This window comes from Emydura macquarii, unplaced genomic scaffold (genome assembly GCF_026122565.2).
Source record: "Emydura macquarii macquarii isolate MOO-44397 ecotype Brisbane River unplaced genomic scaffold, CSIRO-AGI_Emac_v2 contig_2676, whole genome shotgun sequence".
NCBI classification, from domain to species: domain Eukaryota; kingdom Metazoa; phylum Chordata; order Testudines; family Chelidae; genus Emydura; species Emydura macquarii.
In genome coordinates this window covers 25,740,968-25,768,578 of record NW_027132813.1, presented here as the reverse complement: position 1 = coordinate 25,768,578, position 27,611 = coordinate 25,740,968, and the positions used below count along the sequence as shown (strand labels likewise).

Genomic DNA, 27,611 nt, shown 5'->3' with positions numbered 1-27,611 from the left:
TTCTCATGAATTTGTAAAATGCTCTCTTGTTATCCTTTATATCCTTAGCTTATTTAACCTTGTTTTGTGCCTTTGCCTTTCTAATATTCTTTCTACATGCTTGTGTTGGTTTTTTACATATATATATTCTTCCTTTGTAATCACTGAAGTGCAAATTCTGTAGTATATGAAAGTTAAGAAAATGGACTTAGACCTACCCTGTTTCTGTCTTTATCCCTTATTTTTTCCTGGGGATGTCTTCTTTCTTAACCATCTCTTAACCAACCTCTTTCTCTGCTCTCTTTCACTTTCTTCTTCCTTTTTCAACTCTTTATCTGACTCTGGCCTTCTTTTTTGTCTCTCTTCCCTTCTTTCAGATTCAGACCAGCTGTAACAGAGGAAGAATACATCTGAGCTGTTTGACTGATGTGCTTTATCCCACAGTAACTGCTGCTAAATGAAATTGACTAAGATTGCACAGACCTGGGGAATTTCACTCTGCAGCAGTTGCTGAGGATAAAGTTTATCTGGACAGACTGAGTGCTACTAGTCTTCTGCTGCTGGTGATACTGTGGGGTTATCTACTCGGTGCCACAGTGTGTTCTACAGGGATGTGTGTTGTAGAACGCTTTTGCATGTTGTACTCTAACTGCCCCATATAGACACTGCTGGCGTGATCTTCAAGGTACCTAGTTCATGTTGATGAAGTCCTGTTTAAAACATTAACACACACTAGGTACTTTGTAGTTCATGCCAGCAGGGTCTACACGTTGGAGCATGAATGCTTTACAATTCAAGCCCCTTGTAGTGCACTCTGCGGTGCTCTGTTGAAAAGCCGTGAGTTTTCCTGAGACGTAAGTTGTAGAAAACAGTGCATCCAAGCCAGGCTGATTACCAACATTGCTTACTGCTCAGATGTGTGATATGTTAAATGTGTTCATCATCACCTGTTACATTTACAAGGCATGTTAAATCTCTGCAGGCATTAAAAGATAGATATGTTCTCTGAGGGAGACTAAAGATCAATAGAAATTTTGTGGGCTGTGTATTTGAGTGATATACCTTTGTCAGCAAAAAGACCTGTTGAAAACCAGTGTGGAATGGGAGTACATCAGAGTGCACTGTGGAACTGTTAGTGAGCTGTTGGAGGTTCCCTGTGCTGAGTTAGTGTGCAGTAAACTAGTTCATTGTGGAGTTGTAACACCCTGGCTTACCGTGCACTATGTAGACAAGAACTTAAAATCATGATCTACTTCTCAACATTTCTAAGAATGACTTGCCAAAATTTCTGTTCTTAATTATTGTTAGTTGTCGTATTTTTACTTTGTAGGTTGTTACGTTTCAAATTTTCCTTGTAATTCAGATGTTTTAGCAACACTGAATTTTTCACTTGATTCCAACTTTTGTTGCATGAAGAATGAAACTATTTGGGGGAAATTTTTCCTCTCTCTCCTATTTTGTGTTTGCCAATTCTTGCATGGAATGCAGGTTCTATTTTTTTTTTTTTTAGAACAATTATCAGTGACACTCCATGAACAATTCTCTGCTTCCATTCACTTAGAATCTGAATGCAGATTTGGTTCTGATCCTGCAGAAGTGTCTTGCCACACACACCCTTGTATCTAGATAGCCCAGAGTCTTGTTGACTTCAGTGGGATCCTTTTGCAGGATGATGTGAAGGTGGATCTTTTGGCAAGATTATAGCCTTTGCTCTTGCACTGCTTTTGCAAACGATTTAGTATATTGATATTTGAGTTATCTGGACCAGATTTCCTGGAGCAGTTTGTATTCTTGCTGTTAATTTCTATTTACACTAGTAATTTATTATGTAACTAATATATTTTGGAAACTTTGCTTCTCAGACATATTGCAGGACTGAACGCCAACAGGGCTAAAAATATAATTGAATGGCGAGAAAAGAACGGACCGTTTATAAATCGGGGACAGCTCAAGGAAGTTAAAGGATTGGGTCCAAAATCCTTTCAACAGTGTGCTGGCTTCATCAGGTTTAACCAAGAATATATAAGAACCTTTTGCAGGTAATTACTAAGGTGTGAATTAAACTGGGAAAAATAATATAGAAATGTCTGATTATTTCTTCGCCTTCTGTGTTTGGTACCCATGCTGAGACAGAGAGAGAAGCCCTAAGTCTGTTAACCTCAGTTAACAAGGTGCATTCACAAGCCCACTCCTTCTCAAAGCAGCAACCAAGCAGAGCTGTCTGACTGAGTGTCTAATGGATTTGTTGGCTAGAGCCCTTTACTGTGAATTTTGGGTTTTAGTCCTTGTTTTCACTCATTGGTGACCTTGAACAAATCTTTTTAGACTTTCTGTGTCTCTGTTTCTCCATCTGTAGGATACTGATAACTCCCAGGCATGTTTTTAATACATAATTCATTGTTTGTACATTACGTTAATATGCTTGGAAGGCAGGTATTGTAGAAGTGAGGTGGTGGTGGTGGTAGTCAGTGTGAGGATCCAGGATCTTCATTCTCAGACATTTTTAATCCTATCATCTGGGCAGGGAAGATTGTTTAGACTATCAACTCTTTGGGGCAAGTTTTTTTATGCTGTCTTCTTATGCTGATATGCAGTGCTTAGCATTTACAGTAGGGCCCCAGTCTCTCATTGGTGCCACTACTGCAGTACCAATTATTAATAATAAAAATGATAACAGAGAAGGCAGGCATACTTCAATAAGACTGCAGTGCCATTTTGTCACACCTCACAGTGGTGGAGTGTTAAGAGCATTGTGTATTATATTTTCCTTCTAGAGGCCAGAAGTCTAATCCTGATATCAGATAAACAGATGCCTATCAATGCATATCTTGCAAAATCAGGTACTGCACTGGAAGACCCAGGTCAAAATTAGGCTCTGAATGCATTGCCTCTGCAACATTTCTAGTGGGCCCAACCAGCAAAAGATACGCTCTAGTGGACCATAAGTCAGTGCATTATTTTTGTTCTCTCTATCACTGGCCTGTCAGCATTAGAGTTTTGTTTGTGTTAGTTCCCATGTTTTATATCTCACAAGTTAACAAAAACATAGCAGTTCTCAGTTAAAATATTGATCTGAAAACAGAAGTTTAACAATCTAAACTTCTTTCTGGATATCCAGAGCTTGATTCACTCCACTGATGGAAACTAGTGTGTGAGTGATGGACTCTGTAGTGGAGGCCCCAGAGCTGTTCCACGTTGCCTCAAAAGTGGGCAGCGCTGGGCAGGTCATGGCCTGGGTACGCAGATATGAGAGGAGCAGTTCATATACTAGGGCAGTGGTTCTCAGCGCACAGGCCGCCTGCGGCCCAGTCAGCACAGAGCTGCAGCCCATTTGACATCCTCAGGGCCGTACAGGTTCTATTGGATGCGGTTCACATAAGACGATGTCACATATGTGGCCCACGGTGGTAAATAGGTTAAGAACCATTGTCCTAAGGAGACTTCACTCTCAGGAATCATTTGATGCCCTAATCATACTGTAAAGCTGCCTTCACATGGTAGAATTGCCAGGGAAGGGTGGCAGTGACAAAAACACTGCTCATATGAGGACAAGTCTCTTTTCCACTCTTCCTCCCAACATAGGATGTAGCTCAGGGGTTCTCAAACGTTTTTTGCTGGGATCCCCTTTGAAAATATTTCATGCTGTGATGACCACGCCCCCACCTCTCCCCCCCCAGCAAAAAAAAAAAAAATGCCATGCCACCCTTACTTGTGTGCTGCTGCTGCTGAGGGCAGCACTGCTTTCAGAGTTGGGTACCCAGCCAGTGGCTCTTTGGCCATCTAGCTCTGAAGGGCGCAGGCTGTCCGACCCGTGCATTGCTGACAGCCAAGAGCCTCAGCATGAATGGGGGTTAACAGCTTGTGACCCTTCCCCCCCCAATAACCTGGCGACCCCCAGTTTGAGAACCCCTGCTGCATCACTTATGCAGATGTGGTGTACAATTAGTACTTACTGTACCAGCAAGGGCAGTCAAGCCCTAGATCTGTTGGTGACTTTGCAGCTTGTTCAATAGCTAAATAGTTCTTAAAATCTGTAGCAACAATTGATTGAACTTACTTCATTGATTGAGAATATAGGGACTAGCCAGCATGTTTCATACATGATTTATAAAAAACGCCTATTGGCTATTTTGAAGTGGTAATAATTTTAAACATGAGTTTTGTAGTTTTCCAAATATTCTCAAACTAATTTCCTGTGGCCTGACATTTCTCATGTTTTGTCTTAGCTCTGGTTTGAGCAAAATCGTTTCAGCTAGTTGAGTGAAAAATACTTTTAACCATCTGATTTTGCTGCTTATATAACTCACAACCATCTGATACCTAAACATTTCAGACTTGGATTGTTTTGTAGATTTCACTGAGACATAAAAGTAAAGCTATAAAGCTCCAAAATAGTTAAATCTGCAAAACTTTTCAAATGAGCAGTTTCAGACATTTTCAGGGTCCATTAAAGAGAGCCGTTAAAACACTCTAGTCTGTTGTCAAAGATGGTGGAGTTTGTAAACCCTGCAAGCTGCACAAGAACTTAATAAGTCAGTCAGTCAAAAGTCAGTTAAGGACATCTGTTATAGCTGTGGGGAATAAGGACCCTGTTGAGCTGATAAGCTCTGCATGGAGGAGAGTTGCAGGAATCTTTTAGCACAGGCCTTAGGTCAAGAACTCACAAGTACTTATTAAATAACTCTGGATTTTTTCCCCTTAAAAAGAAAACAAAAACTGGAGAATTAAATAGAAAAATGTAGTACGGATGCAACAGTCGAGATTAATTATCAGCTATTCAAAAGTCTGGAATGTTTTAACAAAACAAAACAAGTTATCCCATAACATTAACTTAGCCACATTAGCATCTAACTAGTATTTTCTATTGCTGTTTTTCTTTTAAAATGACAACATGAGCCCTTTCATTGACCACATCACAAGCAGTAGTACATCATTAATAAGTTTCACTGTGAAACCCCATAATTTATTAGTGTGGTTAACTACATAATGTCTGAAAACATCATCAGCTTATAGAAAAATTCATTTTTATGTTTACTTGCACTTATCTAGTTAGAAATGTATGAATAACATTATACGAGTAGCACATAAGTGCAAATTCTATATACACATTCTTTCCTCCCTTAAAACAGGTTAACGTTTTAAAGAAAGTTCGTGTAATGCTTGGAGAAGGTTATATTGACTTTATTAAGACAGTGTTAGGGAAGGTGACATGAAAACTCAAAAAAGATACATTGTGTCATAGTTTAACAAGAAATAATAAAATACACATTAACATGACTTTAGGGGCGCTCATTGACATGACTTTAGGGCTGTTCCATCCCTTTTAACTAGGTAATGGGGCCGGAGCAGCATAAAGGTGCTGTAGAAGCTCAGGATCTGGCTGAGGGAGAATTCCCCTGGCACAGAACTGAGACAGACAGCTCTAGGCTATCCTCCAAAGGACTCCCTTACAAGACACAGCATGGGGACCATGGCTGGGGGTAAGAGGATGTGTGATTGGCAGGGCTACAGCATGCAGCTTTGCAGAGATTCTGGGTAGCACTCCTCCTATAGGGTTGTCTAAATTACACCTGGGGAGCTCCCAGGATTGGGAGGGCACAAAGGTGATTTTAGGCTCCCCACCTCCACCTCTTGGCTGCAAATTCTGGACTGCAGCCCATAGTATCACCATAGGTGTATTTCTCTGGGAGATAGACTTCTAAACAGTAATCATAGAAGATTAGGGTTGGAAGGGACCTCAGGAGGTCATCTAGTCCAACCCTCTGCTCAAAGCAGGACCAACCCCAACTAACTCATTCCAGCCATGGCTTTGTCAAATCGGGCCTTAAAAATCCCTAAAGATGGGGATTCCACCACCTCTCTAGGTAACCCATTCCAGTGCTTCACCACCCTCCTAGTGAAAAAGTTCTTCCTAATATCCAACTTAGACCGCCCCCACTGCAACTTGAGATCATTGCTCCTTGTTCTGTCATCTGCCACCACTGAGAAGAAGCCTAGCTCCATCCTATTTGGAACCCCCTTTCAGGTAGTTGAAGACTGCTGTCAAATACCCCCTCATTCTTCTCTTCCGCAGACTAAATAAACCCAGTTCCTTCAGTCTCTCCTCCTAAGTCATGTGTCTCAGACCCCTAATCGTTTTTGTTGCCCTCCGCTGGACTTTCTCCATTTTGTCCACATCCTGTCTGTAGTGGGGGAGCTCAAAACTGGACACACTACTCCAGATATGGCCTCACCAGTGCTGAATAGAGGGGAATGATCACTTCCCTCAATCTGCTGGCAGTGCTCCTACGAATGCAGCCCAATATGCCGTTAGTCTTCTTGGCAACAACACCACATTGTTGACTCATATCCAGCTTCTCTTCCACTGTAACCCTCAGGTCCTTTTCTGCAGAACTGCTGCTTAGCTGGTCGGTCCCCAGTCTGGAGCAATGTTTGGGATTCTTCTGTCCTAAGTGTAGAACTCTGCACTTGTCCTGATTGATCCTCATTAGATTTCTTTTGGTCCAATCCTCCAATTTGTCTAGGTCACTCTGTATCCTATCCCTACCCTCCAGGGTATCTATCACTCCTCCCAGCTGAGCATCATCTGCGAACTTGCTGAAGGTGCGATCCACCCCATCATTCAGATCTTTAATAATCTGAGTAATATATTGTGTAAGATATTGTGTAGTATTTGGCTCTACAGGATGACAAAATATCCTGTTCAATTTATGGTATATAGATGCTCCCACTTCTACAGTGCTTTCCATCTGCAGATCTTAAAGTTTTACAAATATTAATGAAGTAGTCCTCACAGCATCCCATGCCCAAAGAAATATAGTCTATGGCCAAGCTGGGAGTCAATTATCTTGAGTTTAGCACCAGGTATCATTCTTATTTCCATGAAGTCCTCTACTCTAATTTAATATGGTAAATCAATGTGGTATTGTTTGTTTCATTTGTTCCTATTTTCTGTTGCCTGTGACCATATAATCCTTGCATTGCGCAGCAGTTTGATGGAACAGAAGGACACGCTTCCCAAAGATTAACTTTTTAAGTGGGCTTGTGAATGCTGTACTGTTTTAATGCTTCTTAACAAAGGCTCCTATGTTCACGTTCTGAAAATTTGTATTGAGTATCATATTTCGTTTTACCCTGTCTTTCCCATGCGAAAGAGCCAGAAGACAATCTCATCTTTGTACTTTTAAAAAAAAATCAGTGATTAAGGGCTAAATCTTTATGGAATGAACAAATTGCAAAAGCTGATCACTGTGTGTGTGTGGGCACAGTTTAAGGGTCGTCTTATACGAAGAACTATGTCTCTTTTTGAATTTTGACAGCAGTCGGCAAACTGAGCTTGCAGCAGAAGGTCATGCGTTTATGAGTAAAGCAGGTGTTCAAGTCATGAACGAAAAACAGGGCAAAAAGAAGAGCAAACCAGCAGCAAATGCTGTAGTACAGCCAAACCCTTTGGACCAAACTTGTATCCACCCAGAATCATATGACATTGCAAAGAGGTAAGCGATGGGAGTGTGTCTGAACAGTTTATGGAATTAGTGTTTTTAAACAGTGAGCAGTGATTTTTCTGACATAATGGAGAAATCTGTTTGTTAAACTGTAGGGGAGCCAAAATACATATGTGTTAATGTATGTGTGTGTTAATCTCACCCTTCCCCAGAAGAGGGAAGTTCTCATGTGAACGAAGGACTTGAAATCAGTTTGTTTGTCCCTTTGTTTTCACATTTTTCAAAAAAGGTTATTTTCAGAAAATTAAATATTGTTTGTTCTTGTAAATTTATTTCAGTGAGGAAAACTTGTTCCAAAGTTTACCTAGAACACACAAACTGCACTAGTGAACTATACCTTTGGACATGTCAGATATTAAAATACTAGCACATTTTCTCTCCACTAGCCCCCTCACTTTTTTTTCCAAATGTGAATCCCACCATCTTGCCCCCAGTACTGAGCCCCTTTCCTTCCATATGCCAGCTCCCATATGCCACATCCCATACTATTCAGATTATCTGCTTGATAAACTGCTGATTGTTCTGTAAATCTGAAAAATGTGGCTTTGACCCAGTCCCATTTTGTATATTATGGGAATAAATCAAAAGACAGTGTTTGCATTTTTTTGTAACCTAATTTTTTTTGTGTGCAGTGTTATTTCCCTTCTATATTTCTCCATACCTTTAAATTCTTCTGCAATGCCACCGCGTGATGGTAGTAGTAAGTTAGAATTCTTTTCAGGAAATATGTGGAAGTTAAACTGGGTGGTACTGCAGCTGGATATGACCATTTTATACCTGGCAAACACACTTCAGTGTCTCTGATTTTGCCCAGCCTTGCTTAAAATTCTGTTGATCTCAGTGGAACCTGCATCACCTTACTATTTATGAGAGCAAAGAGGAGCCATCAACAGTGTTTCATGTATCTGTGATTTGTTAGTAATAAATTCGGATTAAGAGAAGTTTACACTGTAATCCGGAAGACCTCATTTCAGGTATATGTAACTTGGCTTTTGCAAAGCAAATTAAGAGAAAAAGTGTCTAGTTAATACTGCATTTATTGTGGATTCTTATCTCCGTACAGTCTTTGCTTAAAGGTAATCGAACCATGGTTTTCTTTATTCTTAAAAGTAGTATCATTTAAATGTAATTCAAGCTATGCTATGTAATAAAGCATCACCAATTACATATTAATGTAGTGTGCTAATTTGTTGGCTAGTCTAAGCATAAGAGTGATTTCCTTCTAAATGAAACAGACTTTCTTTGGTCAATAAAGATTGACCACTAACATAAATAAATGTGTATATATTTGTGTATGTGTATACATATGTGTGTGTGTATGTCATTACCTTTCAAATTAAATTCTTATCTTACCATGTGCTAAGTAAAATGTGTATATTAAATTCCAAATGCTGGGGAGTTTTACCATGGGACCTTTGGCTGAGAGAGGAAAATGTTTTTTCTTGTAGGTTACAAAAAACAGTAATTCAGAGACCATGTGTGCCTCCCTTGTTAGGTGGCAAAGCAGCTGGTAAATGCTAACTTAAGATGTGATCTTCTCTATCATCACCCTGTGGTTGAAATTAGGCTCTGCTGTCTTTGTGAGAAAACATTATCTACTCCTATAAACTAGATAGTGCCTATTTATTTTGTAAATTGATTGGGGTGAACAGGTACTTTTCGTAAACTATACTGGAATTAATTTCACTGGCAGTTAGATGTTTTGGGGTGCTTGTGAACTCTTTGGTATCCCTGTGTCTGGGAACAAGAAGTTTGTGTTTTCTGTGTTAAGTAAGATGGTTAAATGCAATAAATAACATTTAAAGTTAGATAATTTTGGACAGACTATATAAGATCATATCTCATATTTAAAGTAATGTAAGACTGTCATGCTACTAATACAGTACTTGGCACTTCTAATATAACTTACTAGAGGGTTGCACTCAGCACACACTTGTTTGTTTCTGTAGGCCAACTGCATTGGAGACACTAGGGGTTCCTTGGATTCCTTCATTCCCCTCTCTGTGTGTGATCCTCCCATCCCATTCTATTTCAGGGACCCTACCTCATCCCCTCCTGCCTTCCAGGGGCTCTGTGTGTGTGTCCCTTTCCCCAGTACTAGGGCTTCCCATTTTCCCCTCCCTAGAGGCTCTGTATTTGTCCCCCACTTCTCCTTACCTCCCATAATGGGGTCCCCTGTTCTCTCCCTGCCAGGGGCTCTGTGTGCTTCACACTCTCCCTGCCCCACCCCATGTCAGGGACTGTGTTTTCCCTCCCATTCCACCCACCACAATTTTTTCCCTTTCTTACTGTTTCAGGATGTTAGTATTTCTAAACTATGTTGGGAGGATTAGCTGAGGAGAGCTGGGTGTAATAGTGTTATGCTGGGATGTGTTAATGGCTGTCATCAACCGGGTCTTTTGATCTATAGACAGTTGTTGAGGTGGCAAAAGCCGCTGTCTCTGCTAATGGTAAATAAGAATAAAGGTATGCTATTTTTTATTTTCTGTCCTATTTTGTTGTATGGTGGTGTAGTGCATACTGTTAAATATCTGTTGTATTCCACACACACAGAAATGACTGTACGTCTGTTTCCTGAAGGGCTCCTTGTATATTCTTCTCTAATCTAAATAGGTGATGTGGGTCTTAATTATACTATTAACATTATTTCCTGACTTCTGGCCATTTATGTCACAACTTTAATACGGTTTAAATATTAGTGTTTATAATTTTCCTTTTTTTTTAATCTGTATTCTTAAGGCTTATAAAGAAAACAGTACTTTAAAGTTAGGTTTGTAAATTGTGTAATTTAGCAGAATTCATGAAACAGCTTTTCCAGACTCATTCAAGTGTGTTGAGTAAATAAAGTTTAAGGATACAATTCTACTAATAATTTATGCTTCAACATTGTTAAGTATATGGAGCCTTATCCAAAGCCCCTTGATGTCAGTGGAACTAGTCTGGATCACACTTAAGGCATAATTCTCATTGCTGAATCTATGTTCATGGAAAAAAAGCAACTGAAGGATAATGGGCTAAATTCTGCTTGCCTTCCTGATATAAGTAGCCCTGTTGAAGTCAATGAAAGACATTACCTGGAAACTAATTTTGTTTTTGAAGATGTTGATCATTTCAAAAAAACTTTGGAACTCTGCTATAGATCAACAAGATTTTCATGGTTAATTTGTATATGGTAAATCCCTAATGTGCACTAGAGCCATGGAGAACATTGGATGAAGATTAAAATCAGAGGTTTAATTTGTCTATAAAACTGAAACTCATTTCACCGCAACTGTATTTTTCTCTGATAGAGTTGAGTGAGGGTTTTTCCCATATGCAGATAGAGATCAATCCTGTTGTTTGGTAGAAAAGCTTGCAAGAGTAAACGTGGTGCTTCTGGGAATTCTGCCATGAAATAAATAAAAGAACAATAATATCACAAGACTTCTCACAATCTGTAAAATACATGTACTTATTCTGAATATTGTATAATAAAATGGAACCCAAACTTCTTTTCACTGTACTGGCAAATGGTAGGATGCTGTGCCAAGGAACTGAATTTCCACTATCTTCCTCAGCCTCCTTCCTCTAATGACCCATCTTGGGAAAACTGGGTGCAATCCCCCTAATGGAATCGGAACTGTGAACGCTGGCAAACCAGGGAGGTAATTGAAGAGAGAGTACAGAGGCAAATGTTCAATGGCAGAAAGTAGAGATTGGGAAGTCCACCTTTTTTCTCCTGGCTCCCTCCTCGGAAAGCAAAATTTTCTGTTACCATCTCCCAGGGGATCATAACTTGCAATCTCCTGCCCTTAGCGCTGGCTCCTTAGGGGGTGAAATTCAGTTACCTGTTGCAGTGTTTCAGCATAAAAGCTGAAATACTTGGCCATTAGCAATTGATTCCACTCTAGTGACAGGCATCCCTAGCCCTTTCCTCAGCAAATTTTAAAGATGTGATCTAAACATAAATAATCACATCTTAGAATAACACGCAGATGAGGTCCAATTCAGCAAAGCACTTAACTTCAGACACTTGATTTCAATGAGACATAAGCATGTGCTTAATATTAAGCATGTGATTAAGTGTTTTGTTGAATCAAAACCTGAATGTTGATAACAGAGTATTATAGATACACAAAATATGGTTGAGGCATAAATCTTTACTTTAAGCAATCCTGTAAATACATTTAAAAGAAATCACTCTCAGTATGTAGCCAACCACATTAAGTAATATCAGCTTATACTAGACAAAGTCTTGCAATTGTATAATTTGCAAAAGGAGATTCCCACCTGCCTGATGCTAAACCACATCTTTAAACCCTGTTTATAAACAGTGGCACAAGATTCCTAAAATGTCAGTCTCACTGAAATATAACCTGCATGCCAGATATTGCACACTGTGTACATCATATACACATGCTGGTTGTCATCCTTTTTTATCAATGAGTATTTTCCATGAATGGATATGTATATATATATCCTTCTAAAGTCTCAGGTTATAAGCATATGGCTGTTACCTGGTTCAAACTTCAGAGAACTTCCTAAATGTTTCCTTAGTTTTCCTAGCAGCTCTTTTACAATATGTCTTTAGAAACTGGATACCTTGTATATTCTGTATGTATTGTATGGAGGAGGATCTGCCAGTATAAGCGGGTGTTCACAAATAGACTTTTCAGAGACATAAAAGCTTTGCAGGAAAATATGCTGCCTGCAAAGGGTTTATGCAGAAATTCCTCGGGTTTTTAAGATATATGAGGTTATTTCTTTGTTTTCTTGGTTTTTTTAATTCAGAATATTTGAACATGTTCCCATGTTTGATTAGAATTCATCACAAAGCAAGGCTTTGACAGTGTGAGCAGCAAACGTTTTGATAATCTGTATAGCATATTAAATTGTCGCTAAAATGTTTTCCAGTTATTTTTCAGTAGTTGTACAGATTTTGAGTTAAAAAGACTTAATGCCATAAATCAATTATATCAGCACCATTTGTGCTGTTTTAGTAAAGATTTCATCAGCATTTCCATTATGAAACCCCCTATTTTTCAGGGGTTTCTAAATCAGTCATAAAATGGGCTCTGGTCTGAAACAAGCAGTCAGCACTTGGAAACAATTTTTTAACCAAATTTTAAAACAACAACAACAAAATCCTCTTTAACTTTTAAGCACTAAAGTATTTCAGAAGAAAGAAAATTAGTGGTCTCAAATTTTGGTGGAATTCTGTATCTGAAAAACATCGTTTTGATGATAGATAATTTTGTCTATCATAAATCTGTAATGTGGGCTGGTGCCTCTGAATAATTTGGATAGGAGTGATGGATAAAAACTATCGGCTTATTTTGTTTAAAAATAAACAATTTCACATGAAAACTTTTTAGTACAATAACATTTTTGTTATTTTCTCATACAAGATATTTTCTCATACAAGAAGGGATAACCCCTGCAGACAATTACCCTTTGCTATTTCTTTGTACATTGCATAGCACATTTTGCATGGTACTATAATAAATAATAAGGTTTTTCAAATTAAACTAGACAAAATCTTTGGCTAACATTGTGACTTTCCAGATTGTGCAGTGAATGTGCCCTTAGTTGTTTAAGGAGAAAAATAAGTGTATTTTCCCCCCCATGACCCTATTTGGATTCATTAATATAATGCGCACCGTCCTGAAAATCTTTTATAGGAGTAAATCTCTTACTTTTAGGAACTGAAAGGTGCACATTATGAGGCAGAGTATGCATCTAATGATAAGTGCTACTAACCTCAAGGTACAGATTTTCAGGCCAATATTTTCAAAAATATAACATGAATATCTCCTTATTTAGGTACCTAAATAAGTGTCTTGATTTTCAAAAGTGCTGATCACTCAGTGGTTGCAATTGGCCCCAAATCAGCAAAATACTTAAGCACTTGCTGAATTAGGACCATTCAGTGCTGTGGGAAATATTTGATTCTTAGCACTTCTGTAAATCAGGTTGTTTATTTAGGTGCCTGAATAATAATTTAGTTGCCTGGTTATAGAGACCCTGTTTTTGAAAATGTTGGCCTCAACATATATATAATTTAAAATATATATTTTTACATTGTATATATATATTTTACAAGTCTTATTTTGGGGGTATATTTTATCGCAGTGATTGTAATTACACTACAATTACAATATAATTACTAAAGCTGGTCAAAAAAGTTGGATGAGAAGCAGCTAGAATTCTTGAAAGAAAAAAAAATTTGGAGTTTTGGTCCAGCTCTAGTAGTTATTATGGTTGAACTTCTTGAATAATTAATAACCACTAATCAACTACACGATTGAAACTTATTATTATCTATTTTGTATTACACTTAATGCATTTGGAGTCTAAACATACATGTATTAATATTATATTTACACTGTAATTACTTTCTGTCATGTAGTTAACCTTCTGGATATCTGATTAGATGAAATAACGGTAGTTAGAAGTATCCAAAAGCAAAACTACGGTGTAACTACTGTGTCATAGCAAAATGCCTACAGTACAGCATAATAACTATACCTGTATTTGTCTATTTCAGTTAAAAGCCATAATTATTTCTAAGAAAATTAATTTTGGACTCAGCAACCAATTAGCTTAGAGTAGTACACAAATACTACATGACATTCATATAATCCAAGGTAGTTGAAATATTGAGGATTTATATTGTTAGGGAAAGCAACACTGCAACATTCTTAAATTTGCATTCTGACTAAAAGCTTTTTTTACTTGACCCTGTTACTAGATATTTAAAACTGTTTGATCCACATAGTTTAACTTTATTTGGTACTGGCAAACATATACATTTTATCTAACTAAGCACATGCTAGTACAAAGTTTTGTTTTTGAAGTGGTAGTATTGCATCACCATTAATTCATGTGTGCACTGTGACAAGATGTAATGGCATATCATGTTGCTTTAATGTAACGAACCCAGTACTCTCAGCTCTTAAATCGCATTGCTGGAAATGATTACATAAAACAGAATGACTGTGACTAAAACCCTTTTGTAGCTTTAAGAACTACTGTATATCACAAAGAAGCTTCTTGTTGTTCAGCAATAGTTTTTAAATGCACTGCAAATCTCTGCTGGAACTATGTTTTTCTTTTTCTAATGATCTTTGTATTCTGCTCAGAAATTTGCATATTCTTTAAGCACAGCAAGGTCTGTGTTATAATTTTATGCAGATGTGTATGTTAAGAGACCATGATGTGCTTATTTGTTACATCTATGTTACTTTTCTTACTTTATCTGAGTAAGATGGATGAAATTATATATTAAATGAAAACATCAGTGACTTAGCCATGACTATTTTCTGCATATTCTGTAACATCCCAAAGGCTGCTGTAGAAATGAAAGGTTGCTGTAGAACTTTTTGAGTGGTATGTTTTGATGTTTTTAAACAAGATCCTGGTAGCTTTACTTTAGTTGACATTCCTTTATATGAAGAAGATTCATCATTAACTCAAACATTCAGTATCTGAGGAAAAGTGGGCAATATATCCTCCTTTATAAGACCGATCAAAATTATGAAAAATCTCACCTTTCACATATCAATTTTTAGGGAACTTTTTAATATTATTGGATTTTATAGAGAGATGGTAGCTGCTGCTAAACAATATATTTAACTACTAATTACAACTTGTTACTTTACCCATATGTATACACAAGAAAATACTCAGAAGAGGGGAGATGGTTTATTATGGGAGTCTATAATTTGCTTTTTTTTTTGCAGATTGGAACTGTCAATTACAAACTTGTTAAAATTATTATTTCAAAGTTATGTTATCCAGATTGTTTAACATAACTAAAACCAAAGTAAGGGGGTTTGCTCCTCACACAGTCTATTATTATTTTTTCTAACCATTTCATAGTCTTTCTTTTCTGACTATATTTTTTCTGACCTCGCAGTAACCCCAAGAAAGTTTTTTAAAGAAGAGAGCATTTAACTTTGTTCTTAACAATGACATTTAAAAATAGAGATGATCAATATAATGCATTACTGCTGAGTGGGAGCTTTGTGCTTTATATTGATTTTACTTCTGAATGCCCTCAAGACGCAAGTGTTTGAGTGAAAAATGATATATGAAATATGTAACCAGATTAAACACTCTTTAAAAAAATTACATCTGTAATCACTATAATCATTAAGTAATATCTTTATATGAAAATATTTTAGCATGTAGTTTCTCATTAGGACCTAAAGGAGTGAGAATCTCTAAAGTAAGAATTTTATTGTTTCTATTAAAGATACTTACGTGTTTTGGTGTTGGGCATTTTTATAATACTACAGAGATTCTGGTTTTGTCATAGCTGTCAGTATTATGAGCTGTTAATGAAATGAATTTAGGCAAAGACAAGTTCATCTGAAAAGACCCCCAGTTCAGGAAGATACTTAAGCAGATGCCTAATTTTAAGAACATGAATAGTTCCATTGAGGTTAGTGGTAAGTTTCATGCTTAAAGTTAGGCGTGTGTTTAAATATGTTCCTGAACTGTGACCAAATTGCTGTTCTTGACCCTAATAGTATTAAATGATTCAGGTACTATGATTGTTAATTTAGGACCTGACTCTTACCATCCTTACTCCTGTGAGTAATCCTTAGTCGTACAAGTATGAATGGAATGAAATGGAATTCCAAAACCAAAAATTACTTGTCTGAATAAGGATTTAAGGATCAGGCTCCTGGTTTTTCTCAGTGTCCTATTTCTACTAACTGTTTTTCTTTCGAAAATCTGCACACAGTACTGTACATCCTGATTACATTATCCACACATTTGAAAGCTCTGTACATAATTTTTTGTACATCTGTGAATGTTCCATGTGGTTACATTTACAAACAGTGAAATGTGCCCTGTTATGGATTTACAATATTGAATGCACTTCTGTGGAATTCTAATGGTGAAAAAAATGTTACTTGAAGGTACTCAAGCTGAATTTCCATTTGTGGTAAAATAAAGCCAAGTGCACAAATGTCAGCAGACTTGTTTATAGGTCTGCTCTGTAAAGCATACATTATTTAGAACGTTGAGTCAGAAGGCTGGGCTTTTTGTAGGGATTGTCATGTTACATCTGCCATGTCAGTCAAAGCTCAGACAGCTGTTGCCTGTCACTGGTGTTCTGGTGTGGCACTGTCTATCTTTCAACACTTAACGGTCAGCAGCTCTCTCTTAGCTATGCTGTGAGAAGCACGCTGCATAGACCTGCACACATTTTCAGTACTATCTATACAGTTACTATTAATGTTCTTTTCCTCTAGAGGGAGAAGAGTACGTCTGTTATCATTTTGGTAGTGCTGCTACTTTTGGATATAGTCTGTAGATTAGGTAAAATTAGCATTTGTTTAAATGAATATGTCTAAAACAAAAATATGGTTATGTGAACCATAATAATGATGTTGGTAGAAATTGCATTTGCTTTGATACTTTACCTTATTATCCAACCAGTTAAAATGCTTTAGAAATAGTAAAGTGACACTAAAAGTTGAAATCTGTTTGGTTAAAAAAAATTAACGAAGCTGTCACAGAATTCTTGTGCCAGTTTTAGTGGTTTTGTAGCCACGTTTTCTAATTATTAATTTTTTTAGTGCTGTTCTGTCCCTTGTTACTGTGTGAAAGAGCCCCATGAATAGAGGAAGCTGATTGAAACAGACTACAGGACGGAAGCTGTGAAACTAATTATACTCAAAGTGCTGTCAAATACAAGAGTAACCTGAAAAACAGAGAAAATAACCTTATCTAATAATTTTAAATTGTAGGAATCTTAGGTGCTACTTGTATCTAGAAAAAAATCATTTAGGAATATACTTTATAAACCTACAGTATTCCTTTACATAAGCTATCTCTGTGAGGTGGGGGTCATTATACACATTTCACCTGAGAAACACAGTGTAGCTGAATTGACCATGGTCACATAGTAAATCAGTAGAAGAATTGGGAGTAAAATTTCTAAATCTTGATTTCCTGTTCTGGGGTGAAATTCCCAGTCCCATTAAAGTCAATAGGCGTTTAGCTGTTTACCTTTATTAATATTCCTTCATTTTCATTTTCTGAAAGGGAAAATAAATTGATCCCATGATGAATATCAGTTTAAGATTTGCAACACTGTATAGTAATGAGACTGATATATAATAATCTCTTCAACTCTCCTCTGAAAATGATGTAGCTGTCCCACGAACACAAAAGCATGCATTCATAGTAACTGAACAGAGGGCATTTTCCGCTTGAAATTCAACTGCATCATCAGAAGTACAGTGTCTTTGGTTTCAAGGGAAGAAGTCAATGATTCACACATTAGCTTATCTTAATAGCAGAAAACTAAACCTAAGATGCAAAGATAGGCTACATAAGAGGAAGGCCATCAATTATGTTGTCAATTAGACCCCCTCAGGTAGAAGAAATATAATACTTCTTGCTGAACAAAATACTTATCTCAATTGTGCCTTTAAGGCACAGCCCTGCATTGGAAGTAGAGTGGAGGTGTTGCACTGCTTCAGGGGAATGCCAGGATGAATGCATTGTCCAGAACACGCAGGAAGAAGAAAGACAAGATGCAAAGGGTGTGTTTTAATTAGGCCACAATTTTATTAACGTAACTCATCTGGGAAGTATACGGCCATAATTCATGCAGTGCTGGTCATGATTCCATCTGTAATCTTTTCTGCCTATTGTAGGACTGCCATTAGCTCCCTCTCTCCTCTCCAGCTGGTCCCCCAGCATCCAGCTTTGTGCTTAGCTGGTGAAAGGGGATTGTCTCCTCCCTTTACCAGGAGGCATTAGGAGCCCAGTTCTGTTCCCCAGATTCTTTAGGGGATGCCTACCCCTAACTCCACTTCCAGGTGCAGTTTAAGAGGGAACCGGACTCCCTATGGAATAAGTACCTGCACTGAACACCTGCTAAGTTGTAACAACTCAAACCTTACCTCCTGACCTACCCCAGGGTCCAGAGCTCCTAAGGGGAAAGCAAAACAACCCCCCAAATAACCCACCCAAGCCCTAGCCAATCCTTCAGTGTGGGATAAATTCCTTCCCAGTCCCCAAAAAGGTGACTAGCACAATGCCAACAGCAGACCAACAACCCCAGGGGTTGGAGGTGCTAATCTGGCTGGGTGTGAGGGGAGACAAGGTCTATATACCTTTCCCCAGGTGTTCAGGCCCAACAGCTCAGGTGATGCCTTCTCATCCAACTCCCAAGGGGAATGGGACCATTAAAAGATCCACTTCTTTTCCCCACCAGTCCAGAGAACCCACAGCAGCACCACCTTGAGGTTGTGGGAGTTACATTGTCTTGGGGGACAAAATGCCTCCTACTCCTGTTGTGCAGGGGGTGTGCCGGTTACTACAACCCTTTGTGAAGTGCAGCATACTCCCATTCTTCCCCATCCTATGTGCAGGTTCTGTTCTACAGGCCGATGCAGAGGTGTGGGACAGGGCCATGGACTCTTGGAGGGAGGATGGAGGTAGCAGTCCCTGTGAATCCTTGTGCACAAGGGCTGCAGTTGTGCCTGGCTGCTATGGAGAACATGCTAGGACAGGGGAAGAATTCTTGTTCCTTCCCTTTGCCCTACTGTGCACCTTCATAAAGAACAGACAAAATCAAACCTCGTGTGAACTCTGAAAGAATAGGGTTCTGTTTGGTAAAATAAGTCTATTTGCTGGACACCAAAACTAGGCAATCTGTGGTGAATAGTTTTGAGAAAAGGACTGATGGCTTCATTTAATAAACATAATATTGCATTGTTGTTTTTCATAGTATAAAAAGTATTTAAAAATAGCTCATTTTAAATTTCTCATCCTTTTATTGGTATTGAGCATATTTAGCTATTGTCACTGCTAAAATAAATGTTAAGTAAAACAGCATAAAAATGTATGCTTTCTTTTGAGCATATTCATCAGCTAATTCTCTTCAATATCTGTGCATATAAATAAACTATGCTCTTGTGCATTGTGTATGTCTCTACTGTAGAATTCAAAACCCAAGAACTATGGTCAGGGTGTGTGTATCTTTATTATTTAATATAATGCATTTACTTTCAGCCTTAGATAATTAAGGCATCATATGCAATTTCTTGATTTGGTGGGCTAGAAAATACATCAGTTAAATAGTGATCATTGTGTGACTTTATTCTGTTAGTATCTGACAACTTAATTATAATTGCCCGACTTTTATATGCAGCTGTGATAGGCTTTTTCATCCTCTTTTTTAAATTATAAACTTCAGAACAAGAGAACAGTCTTCGTACTTCTTTAAGATTCACAAATGTTATATTATCTTCACTGTGTTTTCATTTTAATTTAATTAATTAAAAGACACATGAAAAGAATTACAAATTGAAAATTTCACATTTTGAGGGAATTTTTGTGGTAAGATATGTCTTTTTCTGTCAAGATTTAATTAATTAATTTTGAGATAAAGTGAATCATCATTAATATAGGAAACCATTTTGGAAATAATAGGGTTCATGGATAGCAGGTCCTAAAGTTAAGCCGGAGAAGTGGATTCTATTCTGAACCTTGTATTCAGTCATTCATATCCTTTAGAAAAAGTTATTTTAGACTCAAACTTTACATGCTTGGTCTCAGCTCAAAAGTGAATTAAAAAGTGCAGAATGTTTGAGTTATGCAAATATGAAAGAAAATATGCTTTTCTTACTGTTACTTTTTAAAAACAAGATGTTTTTGTGCATGTAAGAGCTCAAAAATAGCTTGAACTTTAAACATGGCAAGATTTTGTCCTCCTGTACAAATATCTCTACTGATCTTACAGGTTATTGTCTTTTTTGTTTTAACTTTCAAGGTTTTTAACATACATAGGAGGAAACCCAAATGATATAGGAAAACCTGATATGCAACAGAAAGTAAACACTGTAATTCAAAAAGAAGGAATAGAAGGAGCAGCAAAAAGACTAACAACAACAGTACACACACTGCAAATAATCATTGATGGTCTGACTCAACCTGAAGGCTTTGACTTCCGAACAGGTAAAAATTGAATGCCTTGCTTTATGAAGGTAGTTTTGTTGTAGTCTGAAATTTAGAATGTTCTGGATTCCATTTTTTAAACTGCAAGTTTTCTTCTAAGCTAGCAGTAGATTTAGTGAATGTGTAGGTCAACTGACTCCCTCCCTTTATCTTGTCTAACAGAGAAGAATGTACTCCAGCACTCAGTCAGTCGGATAGTATTTGCTGGCCCGGTAATTAAGGAGTGTGAATCCTGTCTTAAATCATGACCTTTTGAGCCATAGGAAGGTGGGCTGCATGGCTTTTAACAGACAAGACAGTTGTAATATGTTGACTCTATACTGATTAAATCTACTGTTGGCTATCATCGTGGGAGAAGCATGAGACTAGACTAAAAACAATAGTAATAAAGATCTATAGAATAGGAATGTAAAATTCTGATTTATTAGAAGTTTGAGTCACACAGTCCCCGGATAAAAGTTTAATTGGAGTACATGGCTCATGACCCATCACTGGTTAAATCTTCACAGCAGGGCAAAACAATTTGGGGTGAGGGAGAGTGAGGAAGGTGTGGATATATCTGGAGGTGATGTTGTTTAATGAACCTTACCGCTAGATATGTTCTATCCTCTCACAACTGCAAGAGATAAAGATAGGCAACAAAAATACAGGCATGTAATAATAACAGTTATTACTCTCTCTCTCAAAAATTTTCACCTTAAGAACGGCCATACTGGGTCAGACCAATGGTTCATCAAGCCTGGTATCCTGTCTTCTAACAGTGGCAGGTGCCAGATGCTTCAGAAGGTATGAACAGAACAGGGCTATTTATCGAATGATCCATCCCCTGTTGTCCAGTACCAGCTTCTGGCAGTCAGATATGAAGGGACGCATGGGGAGCATAGAATTGCATCCCTGACCATCTTGGCTAATAGCCATTGATAGACCTATCCTCCATGAATTTATCTAATTCTTTTTTAAACCCAGCTATTCTTTTGGCCTTCACAACACCATAACCTGGCAATTAATTCCACAGATTAAGTGTGCATTGTGTGAAAAAGTACTTCCTTTGTTTTAAACCTGCTGCCTATTGATTTCATTGGGTGACCATTGGTTCTTGTGAAGGGTATATATATATATATAACACTTCTCTATTCACTTTATCCACACCATTCATGATTTTACAGACCTCTTATATCCCCATATATTATGTCTCTTTTCTAACCTGAACAGTCCGTCTTTTTAATCTCTCCTCACATGGAAGCTGTTCCATTCCCGTGATCATTTTTGTTGTCCGTCTCTGTACTTTTCTCAGTTCTAATGTATCTTTTTTTGAGATGAGGAGACCAGAACTGCATTCAGTGTTCAAGTGTGGGTGTAATATGGATTTATATAGTAGCATTATGATATTTTCTGTCTTATTATCTATCCCTTTCCTAATGGTTCTTAACATTCTCTTAGCTTTGTTCACTGTCACTGCACATTGAGCAGATGTTTTCAGATAACTATTCCTGATGACTCCAAGATCTCTTTCCTGAATGGTAACAGATAATTTAGATCCCAATATTTTGTATGTATATTTGGGATTATGTTTTCCAATGTGCATTACTTTGTATTTTAACATTGAATTTCATCTGCTGTTTGTTGCCCAGTTACCCAGTATTGTGAGATCCCTTTGTAACTCTTTGCAGTCAGCTTTGGACTGGACTATTCTGAGTAATTTTATATCATTTGCAAACTTTGCCAGCTCACTGTTTACCCCTTGTTCCAGATTATTTATGAATATGTTGAACAGAACTGGTCCTGGTACAGATCCTTGAGGAATCCCATTCTTTAACTCTCTCCACTAAACTGACCATTTATTCGTATCCTTGTTTCCTATCTTTAAGCAGTAATTGATCCATGGGAGGACTTTCCCTCTTTTCCCATGACTGATTACTTTGCTTAAGAGCCCTTAGTGAGGGAACTTGTCAAAGGCCCTCAAAGAATAATCTAATATATTAGTTAGGCATGATTTCCCTTTTGAAAAGCCATGTTCACTCTTCCCCAAAATATCACATTCTATGTGTCTGATAATTCTGTTCTTGACTACAGTTTCAACCAATTTGCCTGGTACTGAAGTTAGGCTTAGTGGTCTTTAATTGCCAGGATTGGGTCTGGAGCCTTTTTTTAAAATCAGCTTTATGTTCGCCATCTGACAGTCATCTGGTACAGAGGTTGATTTAAACGATAGGTTACATACTACAGTTAGCTGGTCTGCAATTTCATATTTGAGTTACTTCAGGACTCTTGGATGAATACCGCCTGGTTGCTTATTATGGTTTATTATTATTTCCAGTCTGAATTTGTCTAGCTTCAACTTCCAACCATTGGATTGTATTAAGCCTTTCTCTGCTAATTTGAAAAGCCCATTATTAAATATTTGTTCCCCATAGACTGTAATCAAGTCACCCCTTAACCTTCTCTTTGTTAAGATAAATATATTGAGCTTCTTGAGTCTTTCACTATGACATGTTTTCCAATCCTTTAATCATTCACGTGGCTTTCCTCTGAACCCCTCTCCAATTTATCAATACCCTTTTTGAGTTGTTTGGGTGCCAGAACTGAACACAACATTCCAGCAATGGTCACACCAGTGCCAAATGTGGAGGTAAAATAACCTCTCTACTGCTACTCGAGATTCCCCTGATTATGCATCAAAGGATTGCATTAGCCTTTTTGGCCACAGCATCGCACTAGGAGTTCATGTTCTGTTGATTATCCATTATGACCCCCACATTTTTTTCAGTCACTGCTTCCCAGAATAGAGTTCCCTGTTTTGTAAGTATGTCCTATATTCTTTGTTCCTAGATTTACATTTAGCCATACTAAAAAGCTGAATTGCTAGTGCCAGTTTACCAATCAATCCAGATTTCTTTGTGTCAGTGACCTGTCTTCCTCACTATTTACCACTCTTTCAATTTTTGTGTCATCTGCAAACTTTATCTGTGATGATTTTGTTTTCTTCCAGGTCATTAATAAAAATGTTAAATAGCGTGGGGCCAACAACTAATCCTGAAGGATTCCACTAAAAATGCACCCATTCATTGATGATTGCCTGTTTACAGTTACGTTTTGAGATCTATCAGTTAACCATCTTTTAATCCATTTAATGTGTGCCATTTTAATTTTATATCTTTCTGGTTTTTTAATAAAAAGGTCATGTGGTACCAAGTCAATCGCCTTATAGAAGTTTAAGTATGTTACAACTCTTAATCTCATCAGAATAGATCAAGTTAATTTGACCGGGTCTATTTTAAATAAATTTTGATTTGTGTTAACTTCATCACTCCTTTACTTCTTGATTAATCAAGTCCCGTATCAGCCTCTCCATTATCTTGCTTGGGATAAATATCAGACTGACAGGCCTATAATTACCCAGATCATCTCGTTGACCCTTTTTAAATACTGGCACAACATTAGCTTTCTTCCAGTCTTCTGTAACTTCCCCAGTATTCCAAGTCTTATTAAAAATCAACATTTATGGTCCAGGGAGCTCCTCAGCCAGTTCTTTTAAAATGCTTGGATGAAAGGTCTCTGGACCTGCTGATTTAAAAATGTCTGATTTTAGTAGCTGCTGTTTAACATTCTCCTGAGATGCTAGTGGAATGGAAAGAGTGTTAAATGATATGACTACATTATCTGGTTTTTTCCCAAACAGAGCAGAAATATTTATTGAACAATTTTGCCTTTTCTGCATTATTATTGATAATCCTGCCATTTCCATTTAGTAATGGACTAACAACATTGTCAGGATTCTTTTTGTTCCTAATATACATTAAAAAACTCTTTCTTATCATCCTTACCTCTGCTGGCCATAGATTTCTCCTTGTCTTGTTGCTTCCTTAATCGATTTTCAAAAATTCCAGGCTTCTAATTTATATTCATTACTATTAACTTCCCCTTTCTTCCATTTGTTATATCTTATTTCTTTTATTTTAGTTTTCCTAAGTGCTCCCCTCAGTTTGAATTGAAAATATCTATTTTAAAATGTTCTTGTAATCAAGATACTCCTCAGGGAGTAAATCTCATAGAGTATTGCACAAAGGAGCTAACTTAGAGAAGAAATTAAATGACTGGTCAAGTAACTGTCATGTAGTGTAGTGCCATGTCTACACTAGTGAGCTTACAATGGCACAGTTGTACTGATGCAGCTGCACTGCTATAAAATTGCTCATCCCGTCGACATAATAAAACCAACTCAACGAGTGGCGGTAGCTATGTCAGTGGGAGAAGCTCTCCCGCAAACAGCGCTGTTCACGCTGCCACTTAACGCCGGTGAAATTTATGTCGCCCAGGGGAGTGATTTTTTTTCACAGCCCTGAGCGACATAAGCCAGCATAAGTGGAAGTGTAGACATGGCCCTAGTCTCATCCCTGCCAGAGTCCTGTGCAGCTAGTTAGTTTCTTTTTACATTGAAAAGCCTCTGCACTGTGTAATATTACAAAAGGATTAATTGAGTCAAGAAATTGGAGTTACTTGGAGCCAGGTAATTAGGTGCATTCCTTCAGTGGAAACTTCGATGTCATGCAGAGGCTACTGCTGCCATCACCAGTTTGGGTAATATATTAGGGCCTGATCCAAAGTGCACTGCAGTCGCACCAACTCCCATTCAGTGAGCTTTGGCTTTAGGCCCTGAACTTGTGTTTTATTTTTTAAAAGACAAAATGGAAAAAAATTAAAATCCCAGTCTAACTTTTATGCTCACAGGTAAGAGTTTAGAATCTCTCACTGGTAAATTGAGTATATTATCTGTACTAAGCTAAGCAGCTTAGTGCATCAGGACGAGGAAAGACAGCTGTAGAGGAGGGCGGAAGGGCAGGTATCAAGGCTGGTGCAAAAGGAAAGAGGCTTTGGTGAACAATCAACAAATGAGAGTAGTAGGAGAAAAAAAACCCTATTCATTATATATGGATACTATATGAACTTGAATATATCAACATGGTGCATTTAGAAGTACCTGGGTCTGATTCTCCACTCTCATCATTGAAAATGAGGCGCGACTCCCATGAAGTTAGTAGAATTACACTGGTGTCAAACTGGGATAAGTCAGTAGAGCGCATAAAGGGCCATCTTTGAGATATGGTGATATGAATAAGCCATTTGAGTGACTTTCCTTTTGCTTAGTGGTATCACCAGACTACTTAATTGAATATTCACTTTACTATGTACACTTAGGTGCACTGAAATATAACCATGTGTATAATTAAAAATCTGTGCTAAGGACCACCTGCAAGAGACAACCCTTCTCCCAAGCAAATGCTTATGTGGTTTTTGGTACTCTGTTTGCATTAATTAAAAACCCTACCAGGCAACCAATTTTTGTTAGTCCCTTGGGGGACTTACCATAGGTTTCACTATACCTAGTTCTCCATATAGTATAATATTGGATGAGTGACCTGCCAAGGAACTAACAAAATAGAAAAAAAAATCAGTTGATTGGTAGAGGTGGTGCTTATATGAAAGCCAAATGAAACTGTATTGGAAATCCTGGAGCTATTTTAAGGTGGTTTCTGAAAGTAGGAGGATGATCCACAGCACAAGTTTAATTGTACTGTTGTCTTGCCAATATCTTATTTCAGAGGCTTGATTTTCATCTCTTGTTTTTTATGACAGATTTTGATAAACCTGATTTCAAGAGAAGCATAGTTTGTCTTGAAGACTTGAGCGTTGGCACTATTCTGACTGGAAAAGTAGAGAATGCTACTCTCTTTGGAGTTTTTGTTGATATTGGTGTTGGTAAGTCAGGGTTAATTCCAATTAGGAACATAACAGAAACAAAACTTTCTAAAGCCAAGAAGAGAAGAAGTCTCGGGTTGGGCCCTGGAGAAAGAGTGGAAGTTAAAGTGCTCAATATTGATATCCCTCGATCAAGGATAACATTGGACCTTATTCGTGTTTTATGAGTTTTTCACCACTGATAAGACTTTTATTTCTTTTTAAAAGGTTAAGTGTTGTCACCCAGGTTCTAATGGTTGCAGTTCAAGCATTTACTGAGTAAAATGGAAATGAAGGAATTAATCCAATTTATTTTCTTCAGTCTCACTTTTTAATTCCTGAAACTTTTCCAGAACTCTCTAAGCTCCCTCCCATTAACAGTCACTTTGACACTTTAACACCACCCCTGAAGTGACTTTCACCCTCTTATTAGGCTAAATGCCTTCTCTTTGCAGAATAAGTGATATCTCAATGCGCTGCCAGGCAGATCTGTTTTCTTACCTGTTTTCTTTTGTGCAAGATTTGCTCTCTCAACCCACTTTTGGTCCATGCAGCTAGCAGATTCAGCCATGCTCTTTCATACTGAAAAACAGCCACTTGTGTGGCCTGTTTTCATGGTGTTTTCTTAAGGAGGGATTAAAAGTGGACCTTGATAGTAGCTAAAATAGAAGCTTAAAAATGCCCTCTGGTGTTGAAATCACGTCAAGATTAGACCAAGGAAGAACAGCAACACATAATACTAAAATCTGGATATGTTAATTGGATCAGAAATTTGCTACTTTTATTTGTGCTATAGTGTAAATTTTTTGGGTATTGCTTGGACAATTTACCGTATCAATTAAAACTGTCAGGTACCTCTATTGTTTTAAGGAAATTTGCTCAAAAAGTTGCAAAAAGATTTGGTTTACTTTTCTCTGTATCTGTACATAATAAAAAAACTTTCTGGTCCACTTTTTTCAGTGTTCTAATTACATAAACTATTTGCACAATCCCTGAGCAATCCCTGTCTTTTCCCAACAACCACTGTTTGTGCACCAACATTATTCCGTTTTAGGAAGGATAACTGTGAGGACGTGCTTGTCAGAACATCATGTCACTTTATTGTAATTGTTTTTTCACTAGCTGAAGCTTCAGATAATATTTTCAGCAGAAGCTATGGGACAAGAGGGTGCTCAGTACTTCATAGAGGTGTTCAGAACCTGGTAGGATCAGGTCAGTCATAGATTCCAAGGCCAGAATGGGGCCATTGCGACCTCCTGTATGACACAGGCTGTAGAACTTCCCCAAAATAATTCTTAAAACGTATGTTTCAGAAAAACATCCGGTCTTGATTTAAAAATAGTCAAGGATGGAGAATCCACCACAACCCTTGGTACGTTGTTACTTGAAATGTCTACTCAGGAAAAAATACATAAATAAAAACTA

General features: G+C 37.6%; 1 protein-coding gene across 2 annotated transcripts in view; it reads left to right on the top strand.

Annotated features, from left to right (window-relative positions):
* SRBD1 (S1 RNA binding domain 1) overlaps window positions 1-27,130 on the top strand; it is a 212,456-nt gene extending 185,326 nt beyond the window's left edge. For both annotated transcript variants that reach the window (XM_067565079.1, XM_067565080.1), the window contains 4 exons: window positions 1,842-2,018; window positions 7,299-7,475; window positions 20,266-20,450; window positions 26,085-27,130. In XM_067565079.1, coding sequence (XP_067421180.1) covers window positions 1,842-2,018; window positions 7,299-7,475; window positions 20,266-20,450; window positions 26,085-26,374 — 829 coding nt within the window. In that variant the 3' untranslated portion in view covers window positions 26,375-27,130. The remainder of the gene's footprint in view (window positions 1-1,841; window positions 2,019-7,298; window positions 7,476-20,265; window positions 20,451-26,084) is intronic.
* The last annotated feature ends 481 nt before the right edge of the window (window positions 27,131-27,611 follow it).